The sequence below is a fragment of the Cyanistes caeruleus genome, chromosome 16, assembly GCF_971803275.1.
Source record: "Cyanistes caeruleus chromosome 16, bCyaCae1.hap1.1, whole genome shotgun sequence".
Taxonomy (NCBI): Eukaryota; Metazoa; Chordata; class Aves; order Passeriformes; family Paridae; genus Cyanistes; species Cyanistes caeruleus.
Window position 1 is genome coordinate 4,943,197 of NC_141716.1, and position 12,924 is coordinate 4,956,120.

At 49.8% G+C, this 12,924-nt stretch overlaps 1 protein-coding gene across 4 annotated transcripts in view; it reads right to left on the minus strand.

The window, feature by feature from the left end:
• The window catches only part of LAMA5 (laminin subunit alpha 5), an 86,831-nt gene that overhangs the window by 38,011 nt on the left and 35,896 nt on the right, over positions 1-12,924 (minus strand). For all 4 annotated transcript variants that reach the window (XM_086852660.1, XM_086852659.1, XM_086852658.1 and 1 more), the window contains exons 3-8: positions 10,517-10,634; positions 7,072-7,190; positions 6,547-6,717; positions 6,004-6,101; positions 1,187-1,302; positions 227-345 (exon numbers count right to left, since the gene is read on the minus strand). In XM_086852660.1, the coding sequence (XP_086708786.1) occupies positions 227-345; positions 1,187-1,302; positions 6,004-6,101; positions 6,547-6,717; positions 7,072-7,190; positions 10,517-10,634 (741 nt within the window). The remainder of the gene's footprint in view (positions 1-226; positions 346-1,186; positions 1,303-6,003; positions 6,102-6,546; positions 6,718-7,071; positions 7,191-10,516; positions 10,635-12,924) is intronic.

Sequence of the window (12,924 nt, forward strand, 5' to 3'; positions counted from 1 at the left end):
GGAGGTACTGATACCACCAGGGAACAGATAGAAACCCAAGTGCTGCTCTCATTACTGCTTCACACTCCTTTAATCCACGGCAAAGAGACTAAATTTCCAGGCAGAGACCTAATTAAGGTAACAGAGTGGCTTGGTGGAGGTCCCATGAGGCTGAACTGCAGGCTGACAGCAGAAACAAGCACAAACATTTGCAACAGCCTTTTCCAGAGAAACTCTTCGGGCCTACCTGGCAGTCAATACAAACACCTCCCCCTTCAAACTTGTCCTCACGACTCCTGCTGGCTTTGTGTCGATCCACCTCTGGGTCGTAGTAGCAGTCGTAGGCATGGCCATTGCAATTGCAGGCTGGAACACAAAGAGATGGGAGCTAAACCCCCCGTCCTCAGAGCTCCTTCAGTCAGCAGCTGCACCTCAAGATGTCAACTCTCCCTCCTGGGTCTGATGGGTTGCTTTTCCATGAGAAAAGATGCCTGAATGCATCTGGGGGATTACATGATCTCCCAAGGTCTCTGAAGTATTTCAATTCAAAAGCACAGAAGCAGCAACTTCTTCACAAAATCTGGTCTGCAACCAGGAGAGCGCAGTGGGCACAAAGTCACAAGTAAAATATGTGCAGGCATGTACAGACGAGAAAGAAAAATTACCACACCATGGGGCTTTGAGTAGTCTGGTTTAGAGAGCAACATTCTTGCCTCTTTTATCCCAGCCTGAATAGAGGTGAGCTGTAAAATCCAGCACCAGGTGAGGCGGCTTTACAAACTCACAGGATTAAGAGCCTTTGCCACCCTGCGTTTCTAAGACACCGTGTGGTGCAGCTCTGTTCTCTACACTCCCAGTGCAGCAGAAATTCCACTGTCTGCACTGACCAAAGGTTTCTCTAGACAAATAAAGACGTCCTGCATGTAAACACATCCAAACCTAATTCATCTTGCAGACGGAATTGAGCAACGAGACTCGCCCGCACGAACCCTTGGACACACAGGAGGAACTGGAATGCAAGCAGAGCCAAAGTCCCACACGGACCCTGGAGACCTCCCTGTGTGAGCCTCACCTGAACATCAACACCTGCTGTGCAGAGTCCTCCCAGTGGCACACAGCACCAGCCCCACCAGCCCAGTGAGCAGCCTGTCTGCAGCACGGCCCCGAGCTGTGCCTGGCAGGAAGAGACAGCCCAGCTCCCACTTACGCTGGCACTCGTTGGCGCTGTCGGCGGTGGCAGGCTTCCAGGGGAACTGGTTGTAGCCCGGGCAGCAGCGATCGCAGGAGCCACCACAGGTGTTGTGCTGGCAGTCACACTGCAGCCTGCAGGGACAGCAAGGGGGCACAGATAAGGTTGGGGTGATGACAGGGACGTGTGGGATGGGGAGCTGCTGTGTGACCCTGCTGTGCATCACTGTCACTGATCTGGTACATGAACAAGTGGTATTTGCTAGTCCCAATACTCTGGAAAATAGGCATCTAAGGATTTTTTCAACTTTGAAATTGATTTCTTCTTTTCTGAGTCAAACACCAGACTTTGCTATTCCAGCTTCATTCTCTCCCTTCCTTCTCCTCCACCATCATTCCTTTTTGTCTTCATAGGGAGACAGGACAAATCAGTGTGCCTCTGCCTAGCCTGCTCTGCAGGGAATAAAATGTGAAATGGTTGGAGGTGGCAGTGGTAGAAACCAAGCTGAAGCTGATTATTTGAGAAAGTGTAGCATGGTGCAGGGACACGAAGATGTCCCCACCACTATGCAGGGGCAGCATGAATGGAAAAAGGAAGGGGCCACACAGGTGCTATCTGCTCCTCCAGGTACACCTGTGCTGCAGGAAGGAGGGCATGAAATCTGAATTAAGAATTCTTCAGCAGATGCTGGCCCCACACTCCCTGTGCACTGCACCTCCTGCTCTCCAGGCAGGGCTGTGCTGGGTAAATAGACAGCTCCAGAGGCGCCAGGCAAGGAATCTCGACAGGCACCCGATGGATCTCGTCCCTGCTCGAGCAAGGGTGATTCATTAACGTCAGTGACATCAGCCCCAAAACCTCCACTTGGATGGTGATTCCCATCCAACACAAACGCTTTCTGTTGTATTAGACTTATGGATAATACAGCATGTTCCAGCTTTTATCTGTGCAATTACTCATTTCCCCTCAGGGCCAGTCTGCCACTCCCATCTCTCCCTCCTCCAATGCTTTTCCATTCAAAAGCAGGGTGTTTAAAAATAAATGTAGTTTTTTCTAAAACGTTAGAAACAAAAGGAGCAGTCATTCAGGGTGAAGTGTGGGAGTGCAGACGCTCTACACTGAGCTGAGTGCCACAGTTTCCACCTACGTGCAATTTTAGGATGTGGGACCTGCAAGTCTGTTGCTAGACAGAGGCAGCAGCACTGGACAAGTGACCTCATTTTAATGAAAATAATGGGAATGCAAGCAGGATCCACACTCAGCATGTTTGCTTCAGGCAGGGGGGTTGAGAGGCAGAAGGTCCCAGTGCTGCTCCCAGCCCTTCCCTTGCAGATGCCATGGAACACTTGGCTGCAGTCAGTTCTCTCAGCGTTCGTCATGCCCCGTCCTTGCCCACATTCACAGGCTGGGCTGTGGCTGGCAGAGTCCAGGCATGAAACTGAACCCCTGGCTGGATCTTAAGCGGCAGAAAACAGCCCTGAAATATTCACTAGGAACTTTGTTCTTCAGGTGTTTTGCAGACCCCAGGGGGAGTCTCAATGAGAGGCAAACCTTGGCCATGTCTGTGGAATGCAGCCACCCACAGACCTCTCACCTGGCTGACTACCACTCACCACTTCCAACAAAACAAAATTTTGTCCTTTCTTTCCATGGCAGCAGCTGGAGATCAAGATTAAGATCCATATACATACGTGTGGAGAAAGATGGTCACTGAGTCAGGGAACTTACAAACCTGCTGAGCAGTGTTAATCTCCCTGACTGGAGAACGTGGCTCCAGCCACACACCCCGGGCTCTTTAACGTTCAAGATGTTTGAAAAGTACTGGTTCAGTTCCCAGAATGCAAGAAGATGGCACTGCATGAGTAAAGATGCTCACTTCAGATGGAGAAGGAGGTATTTATTTAGTCTCTGCTGCTCAGAGTTACGATGACCTCTCAGAGAGCTCATCTATCACGGCTTTACCGCACCTTGTGCCGAGTCCGTGCTGCTAATGAATTACAGACAAATGTGTATAAACCACAATATTTACATGTTTCATTGATTGAGTATATACAAGGAAGAAGAGGGAGCGGCTGTGTTCACATAGCACATATTTCCTGGTCATTCTGCTGTAAGAAATGAAACCGCAGTCTTCCCGCTGGAATTGATGCTCAATAGCAGAGACTAAACAGTTTCCAGCGAGCAGCTGTGGCAGAATGGAGAGCAGAACACAAACACTACAGCATCTGGATTTGGCTGGGACATCTGAGGAGCACAATCAGGAAAAAAAAAAAGCCCCTTCCTTTGTTTCTGACTGTATGGAGAAAAAAACACCTGCAAAGAGAGACTGACAGATGGCACAAATCTACCGGCACACATGGTGTTTTCCCTTCCAAATGGGAAAGGGGAAACTGGAGTCCAGGATCCAGCAGTGGGAAAGGATCCTTCATCTGTGGATGTGCTTCTGACCAGCCAGGCTGCTGCTGTCTTGGTGGTTATCTTCAGCATCAGGCACAAAAGGAGCAGCTGGACTCTCTGTCTGTCTCCCCTCTCACCTGTGGTGTCTGTGACAGGGCACTGAAGCCACAGAAACAGTTGCTCTTCTCAGACAGATGCAGAACCCTTGCAGGGCTCTCCTGAGCTCACTCAGCCTGTTAGCATGCCTCGTCTGGGTTCTCCAAGCCAGGTTCCTGACGACTCTTATCTCACTGCTCCAAGGGTTTGCCAGGAGAAAGGGCTGTGCCCCAACCTGCTGGTGCTCATCTTTAACCAGGAGAACATCCCTTCCCTCTGCTTAATTCAGCCCATTCCAATTTAGGGCAAAGAGAGAAAGCTGTGAGAAGTGCAGAGAGCCTTGAGGTGGCTGCAAATACTCGCACAGAGCCCAGATGTGCTGCCAGCTCAACACAGCTGGATGTGCAGCCTCTGTAGCTTAACACTTCACACCAACCTTCCAAAGTTGCATGAGTATTATCACTTCTGGCCAGGAAGTCAGCTCATGGACATGCTTCATCACATCCTGAAGTCTTTGCCAAGAGTTCTAGCTCACCTCAGCTCTATCAAAGTGCTCATCCTGCCTTTCTGAGCAGCAGGCACAAGAAATGTGGGGATGTGCAGAATAAAGAAGCTAAAATGAGCAGCAGAGACCCCCCACAACAAACTGAGATTGTGGGGTTTTTATAGGGCCATGCCAATCCACATCCCTTCATTTGCATTTCCTTGCCCAGCTGCTGCCACACGTCAGATTTTCAAGAGGCAGGACAGGTGCAGAGGGCACACCACACAGATTGCTAAAGACATGACAAGCTTCTGGTAGCTGAGCCTGTCTCAAGGGAACAGTGTGTCTGAGCCCCAGCTGATGTGGCATTACAGATATCCCCAAGCTGCCCCTGTGCTGTGTCAGGGCAGGAGGGCTGGGATCCTGCCCAGCAGTGCCCACTTCACTTTCTCAACTGAAAGTATCAGATTTCTGCTGACTTGCCTCTGCTCCTGGGCTTGCTACAGGGTACAGCAGTGCCATGAGAAGAACTGTTTATCCAGCACCTTTTCCTGCTGTATCCCAAAGGACCTACAGCTGTTTTGTTCTGACTGTACAAAGTACACAAGTAGGAAATGTTTTCTCCCTCAGGCCAGCGTGATCTGCTCTGGGTGAAATGCAACAGCTGCTTACCAACATGTGCTGCAACATCTTGGCTGGGGCCAAGAATGAAGATATCAAATGCATCCAAATGAGAGTGGAGGACAGGAATTTCGGGAGACAGAGATGGTTGCCAGCAGAAGTGGCACTGAAAAAGGACATCCAATGTATCTCAACCCTTGCTCAACCTTCCCTCCCTCCTTAGAGAGCCCCAACCATTGGCACACCCAAGAAAAGTCCTGGCATTTCCATGTTAAAGACTCACTTGTCCCCATGAAACCTTTTTCCCCAGCACACAGGTGCACTTTGCATCCAGTAACACCAATGTCTTAAAAAACAAGAAACTGTACATTCAAATACTTATGAACTTCCTTTTGTCAGAGAGTTTGGCACACTCAGGCAGGCTTGCTTACCAATACATCTTTGTTTTAATACTTAACAGCTTTAACCTTGGCTGAGACTCACTGGAATTTTATTTTAGACAATCCAAAAATTCTACATGATCCTGATGAGAAAGAAATACAAGCTTCCCTCATCCAGCTGAATCTACCATCCCTTTCATAAAGGCAACGTTCAAGCTGCAAACAGATGGCTAAAAGCAACACTTCCATGGTCTGAAGCAGCTCTTTGGCATTCCAAGTTGCCAGGGCAGATGGGAAGTTGCATTAGCCAAAATGTAACCTCTTTACACATTTGTTCTTTTGCAAAGAGTTGTTCAGATATGTACATAACCAATCTATGGTTCTTATGAGTAGAAATGGGAAGCAGTCTTTGGTTTCATCAGAGACCATCTCTTTATGAGAGCCCTGTCCCAGTGCTTAAAAAGCCACATGGGAAGCAAGAGATTTCTCTGCATAAGTTCAGGAACTATCCCAGGACTTTGATGGGAAACCTCCCTGTTCTACATCAGCATCCCACCTTCTGATTCTCACACTCTGCTCCAGTGGGATGGCAAAGCTGTGGACAGGGAAACCCAACCAGAGAAAGGGAAACTCAACCAGAGAGCTGATCTGGCTGAGAAATAGTCCAACAAAATGCATGATTTTCTGCTACTTTGCTTGGAACAGTTTCTGCTTCTTTCTCAAGGCAGAGACACCAACAGCAGTGATGCCACCATTACACACTCAGGGCAGGACACAACTAACACTGGTATCACCTTTCATTCTTGGAATAGTAATTCAAATGCTTTCACACAGAACTGGGATTTTGCAAAAGGTACCTGTAAGGGTCGTTGGGGTCTTTGGCATCGCAGACGTCGGCGTGGCCGTGGCAGACACAGCGCCCTCCAATGCTGATATCCTTGATGCTGTAGTAATACTGGAAAGCACAAGAAAAGCTGGTCATTACTATTTTTACAAATCAGATTCATAACCATTCTACTCAACAGTCAGCAGGACTTTATCCAGTAAAATCATGTGTTGGGATATTTCCCTTACATTGTAGGCTGCAGTATCTGCCTGTGGTAAGATCCAGCACCTCTAACAGAGCCCATTAGCTATGAGTGGGGGGCTCCCAGCACAGCCAGAAAGCCACATGTGACACCAAGAGGCATCTCCCAGTTTCAAATTGTCGGTGTCTTCCCAAGCAGCCTCCAGCTCCAGCCACAACAGCATCTGCTGCAGATGCCTTCAGCTTTAGGGGCTGCAAGACAGGAAAAAATCCCCACAGGCAATCCACCCAGGGTGTCCTCCCCCCAGAGGTGGCTTCCACAGCCCTCAAACAGTTCCACCTCACCAGCAGGAGGTATCAAGGCCTGCCTTACCCTCCTTGTGACCGTAGGGTCCCTCAGAGCTTTGCCCATCAGGTGTCCCAGCAGAGTGTTCGTCTGCAGGAAGCGCAGTCGGATGTTGGTGGCTTTGGTGAAATTCCGCAGGAGAGGAGAGTAGGAGAAGTTCATGGCTCCTGGGCGCCCGTTTACCAGAGAGACCACAATCTGTGAATGGGAGGAGGGAAAAGGCCAGGATGGATTGGGCACTGAGCAACCTGCTCTGGTGGAAGGTGTATCTGCTCATGGCAGCAAGCTGGAACTGGGTGGTTCCAACCCACACCATTCTGTGAATCTGTGAGAACAAAACTATGTAATCCTGTGGGGTGGGAGGAAATTAATCCCTCCCTCAAATGAAACCAGTCATCCAGATGACTGGATCAGTTCTCTGTCAATCTCATTTGGTTTAACTGAATACTTTAAGTGGTACCTGACAATCGAGAGGGAGCCTATTAAAAGGAGTACCAACAGCCTCAGAGTAACCCTGGAAAGCCCAAGGGGTGAAAACAGGCAGCTGCTCACCTCTCCATTTTCCAAAGGCACAATCCGGGAGTATTCGGTGGTGCAGATGGCATGGTCATCCCTGGTGACCCGATCCACAGTGTGCTGGCCAAACTTCTCAATGCAGTCCCTCTTGGAAGCTGTTCATCAACCAGAGATGAGAGCAGTCAGAGAAAAGGAACATTTCCCAGCCCTCTAGGGATTTTCCCATGCTGACCACAGGAGAGAGGGGTGTACAATCTTTGTTAAGCATTTACCACATAGAGATTGCTTTGTATCATTAACTCTGTCATGGCTAAATACATGTCCTCCACTAAGGGAGGGTGTCACTCTAACAGTAATAGGCAGAAAACCACACAAATCACACCCCTGCAGTAAATGAGGAAGGTCAGAATAGCCACAGTACCTACTGCCACCAGCTGCAGAGAAACCCAGCCCATAACTTTGGAATTAAGCTCACATTTAACCAGCCTGAGATCTAACTCTGCTCTCAATCTGTTGTCTTGCTGGCAGTGGATTTGCTACTCTGCTTGCACTGAACTGCAGAAGGGCTCTTTGCTGCCAGGGCTCTGCTCCTGATGTGGGAGCTAGCTGCACCATCATTTCGTGTGGTCCCCAAACTTCCTGGGTCAGTCCTGAAGCCAGCACAGAACCCACAACAGGAGCAACCACAAGCCACAGTCACTCCAGGGACATCTCCCACCAGGCAGGGTGGACAAGCAGACATCCTGTAAGCCATTGCTCTGCCTCTCCCAAATACTGCAGGTCCTCTCCTCACACCTTACTCTGAACTCTGCTCTTAAACCAATGCCACAAACCAGGAATGCCAAAGCCACCAAGAACCTTGGGGACAGCAAACGAGGGCTCCTGCCACTAAGTGGCAATGCAAGGCTGGATAAAGTCAGGGACCAGGCACTGCCAGGCAGCCACTATGCTGGCTGGGTGACCTGCTTTGGGGACACTGAATGCCAAGACTTTCCTTGCAGCTACAGGAATGGCCTGGCTTCCCAGTATGACTGCTCCTGCAAGTCCAGCACCCTTGTCCCCAGGATGTGTGACATTCCTGTGCTGGCAGAGCCAACCAAACCACTTCTGGGGCAGCTCAGGGCCTGAGTGTGCAGGGTGGTGAACACCTACCTACATCTACCCATGCAAAACCCTACACAGTGCCACTCTCAGGGACTGTTCCCTCAGGAAGAGCCTGGACAAAGCTGCTGCTCCTTTCCACTCTCTTTTCACCTGTGCCAGGAGCTCACAGCAGAGCATGCGGAAGTGAATGTCACTGCAGTGTTCCTGAGGGTATTTCCATGGGGAGAAAAAGGAAGAAAAGGCAGCCAACACAATCTCCTGTTTCTGCCAGCGCTTCTCAGCTCACACAGGAAACTGAAGGGGAAATGTTAAGCCAATTCACAGGAATAATCCTCCAAAATCTGTCTCAGTGTGCCTCCAGAAGGCAGGTTCCCCACTCCATGTGCTGCATGGGTAGGCTGAGTAGAGCAGAATGAACAGCAAAGGGGGAGCTGAGAATTTCTGCCTCCCTGTCTTCACCTCTGGCTTGCACCCATCCACACCTTGTCTCCAGAATGTGGCCTTGCTCCAGGAAACACTGTTTTGGCAACAGCAAGAGCTCAGTTGCATCCACAGGAAGATGTGGAAATATTTAACATAAGGTCTCTGGCCGCCAAGGTTTGCTTCATCAGGTGCTTTTTTAAAAGCAATTTATTTTTAAAGCCCCAGGCAAAGAACCTGTCACCACTGGCTTGAGATGATTGATTTGCAGAGCACTGCCACAGCTGCATGGAGACAGGATGCTCAGCCCAAGGAGCTACTCAGGAAAACCAAAGAACTCCTCCAGTTACTGCAAAATCTGCAAAACCATGTGAGCCAGAAGCTGGGCATTCTGAGCTAAAACAGAATAACCCATTGGCCTTAAACTCTAGCAGTGCTTTAAGGAAACAGACATGGACAGAACCTCACCCAGCAGTCACTTCTCCCTCCTCCCACAGAGCTAAGCCCAAAAGCACCTTGGCACCTCCTGTGATGAGCAGCTCGAGGGACAGTGCCACTGTGTCACCCCTGGCAAGGCTCACTGGCAGCTCTGCAGAAACCCTGCATTTCTGCCAGCTGCTTCTGACCCCGGTAACCCTGGCAGTGTTTTATTAGACCACCTACAGAATTCCCCGCGATAAGAATAAACCTCCGCAGAGAACTTCTTGTGCTCACAAATCTGGCAGGTTTTGGAGCAGCCACCTCTTTATTTCCATGGGAATTTTCCACTGTGCTGTGTCACTCCATGTCACTTCTCCAGGGGAGTGGTAACAGGGCCTGATGCTTTGGGAAGGGACTCCAGATGTTGCAGCAATGCCACTGCACACAGGAACATGCCAGTGGGGGCCAGAGCTCCCTGTGCAGCTCCAGACCACGCAGGAACACAATAGTAATGGGCCCCAAGAGAGGCTTCAGAGCTGGCAGAGAAATTCTCAAAGACAGAAAAAAGCAAAGCAGGAATCTGACAGCAGTAACTCCCTACTAGCACACAGCAGAGAGAAAAACATCTGCCCCAGAGAGGAGCTACTACGCTAAGGCAATGCCATGCTAATGTGTCTGCAGCTCTTTCTTGCACAAGAACAGGCCAGAAATCCAAAGCACAGCCTGACAGGTAAGCCAGAAATACGAGCCTTTAGGGACAGCCCAGGGCAAGGCTCTGAGTGCTCCCAAGTCCTTTCTTGCCAGGTTTTAAGCTCTGGCTGTAGATCTTAACTCACATCTTCTCCCAATTACTGCTGCTGTTTCTGGGAGGAGCTGGTGGTTAACAAGTTCCTCGGTATCCGGCTACCCCACACACCCTCTGGGAAAAGAGTTTTGTAGAACCAGCTGTTTCTTAAGGTTTTAATCAGAGAACTGGGAAGCCAAATGCACAGACTGGATCTCCTTTCCAGCCAGCTGTCTCTGATCCCACCTTGCACAGCAGCAGGACAGCGGTTCCCTGCCCTGCACAGGCTGGATCCAATCTCCGGTGCTGATAAGCACATGGGAATGTTTTCTGCATCCAGACTTTTCTGTGATAGCAGCCACTTGGAGCTGCTGCTTGGCTTCTGGAGGAGCTAAATACAGCCTAGGATGGTACAGGGAAGAGACAGAAAGAAGAGGGCAGGGAGGAGATGATAAGAAATATCACCTTCAGACCTAGACCAACAACACCCAAGTGTGGAAACTGTTGTTTAGCATCCCCATAGAGGTCATGATTGTTCTAAAAAATACATTCAGTACCAGAGAGCATTCTCCTGTCCTGAGGAGCATTTAACCTTCAACTCTTGCAGCCTTACTGAGCAGATAAAACAGAAGCCATGTGCTGCATCACAGCAATGAGACAGGAACAGCTCCAAACCCAACCCTGTATTTGCACAGTTATCTTCACCACAGCCAAGGTACCTGGCACTGAGCTGCAGCCCCCTGTCATACTCACAGGCAAAATACTGCCAGGGCTCGTAGGTGAGGCCAAAATCAGTTGATCGCTCCAACACCCAGAGGTCAGGACGAGGGGAATTGGCAAACTTGATCAGGACATACGCTACGTGGAAAAGCTGAAAGAAAGGAACACAGAGTTAGTTGGCTGTTTGAGGCATCCTGAAAAGCAGAGAGAACTTCACAGGATCCAAGTGGAATAAATGAGCTGGCACTTTGCAGCCCCTGCTGCTCACAAGCAGCCTGTGGAGCGAAATCCTCCGTATCTAAAGGGATGGAGATATGACACAGCTGCTGCAGAGAGGCAGATTAGGGAGCTCAGCTCCCACTGAATGCAAACACAGCTCAGACTTTGTGGCTACAGGCTGAACTCAGGTTGTGCTTAGCCTGAGCAGGCTGCATTACAAACCAGCTACAATGCTGTCCTGGGGACCTGGCTTTTGGGCTGTTCTTGGGTAACAGGTGATGCACTGTCCTGCAAGCCAGGGAACATCCAACTGCACCTTGCACACGGTACCACAAAATCCTTCTCTTTGTTTTTTTAATGCATTCCACATACCAGCATGCTTCACCAACACAACCTGTGTTTTGAAGCCTGTTCCAGAAAAAGCTCAGCACAGCTCCTCTTCCCCAGGTGCCACAAGGAGAGGAGAGCAGGAGACCCACTTGGCTCCAGCACAGCTCCAACACCGGGCTGCTCACATTTGTCTGGACACTGACATGTGCACACACACTCCTGCCAAGTATAAAATAAACCCAGTCTTTAAAGAGCTACAATGTCAGTGCTAGAGAGAAACAAAAGCCCCAGCAGAATTTCCCTTCCCCGGCTGGCACAGGCTCGCTCCAAGAATCCCCACTCCATCATCCTGTCACAAAGTGATATTTAAAGGCAAATAAAGTTCTCTTATCAGAGGAAATTCCTAATGTCAAAAACAACCCAAAAGGGAGTTTAGTGCTTGCAAGGCAGAGATTTATAGCTCAGGAGTCCCTGCTCAAGCAGAGCTGGGGCTGAATGAGCATACAACCCCCTGAAGAGTGACAAGTGTCCAGAGGGACATTTCTGCAAAGGGAGAAGGACGGCTCCGTGCCCATCTCAGCCATGCAGGAGAGCCAGAACAGCAGCCAGGACCTCAGCCCTGCCCCGGCCACACGCATCGCTGAGCCACAGGACATACATTAATAATAACTGCCTCCAAAACAGCCCTGACAATCCACACACTGGCCAAGAGCAGAAGCAACAAAAAGAGGTATTTAAACCTACTAAGCCATCCAAAAAGCACAGATCTTGCTGGGGTCAGTCAGACAAGGGGTGCAGGTGCTGGTGTGTAGATATGGAGCAAGGGGATGTGGGCAGCCCTGAGGACTGGCATCAGCTCAGTTCCCCCCTCAGCAGGACATTCAGGCAAAAACCTCCTCAGGGCACTCCCAAAGGCTCCTCTGGCTCTGGGGCAGCCACTCCTTCACTTACCAGGGGGATTGGTCTGGTTCCTACTGCAGGCTGGTAACACCTGAACACACACCTGGGTGTAGACTAAGGGGGCTTGAGAGAGATGCTCAGGGAGGAGTGAACCAGATCCAGCTGGGAAATCCACACAAACATCAAGCACAGCAGGTCAGAGGCTGTTCTCCAGCTGGGAATGGGCAGGAGGGTGGGATTTGTCACCACTCTCAGGGTTTGCACTGCTAAGGATTGGTGCCATCCAGATAAAGAAACCAAAGTGGTCACCAGCTCAGTTCTCTGCTGCCAGAAGACTTTCAAGCCCAGCCAAGGGGGAAACAGGCATTCTTTTCAAAAGCTGAGGGAAAACAGACCTCCATGCTGTCCTAGCTCCCCTCTGCAACATACATGGTGTCAAGGCATGGAAGACCAAGCTTTTTTTGAGGAGCAGTTTTTTCTGCCTGCTTACCCTCTCAGCAGAGCTGTTATTTGATAGCGAAGCCCAAGAGGCTTCAGCTCAGGCAGCTTTCTCTGCAGGACCAGTTCTCACAGCTCAGCATCTGCCTCTTGGCATGGGAACAGCGCTGAACACCAGCCTATGTTACACCTTCCCTCTACTCTAAACCCTCCTCCAGCTTTATTCTGCAGGGAATAAATTAATTCTCCTGCTGGAATCTAGCACTGCCTGTAGCTGGACAAAATTCCCTGTGGCTCAAAAACACCTGAACATGTTCTGGCCTCAGGCATAGGGGATTCTCTGCTCTGAATGAACAGCAACCACAAACACAAATTTAGAAATGTGAGGCGCATTGCTCTCTTCTGCCTTTCGTTTTGCAAAGCCAGTAATGAATTTATTGCCAGTAAATCCCATGGAATTTCTAGGGGGTCCTCCTCTTTGTTCAGCTTTATACTGAAACAAAGTGTTCCTAATGAAATGTCCTGGAGTCCAACTCCTTGCATGCTTCTGGTTC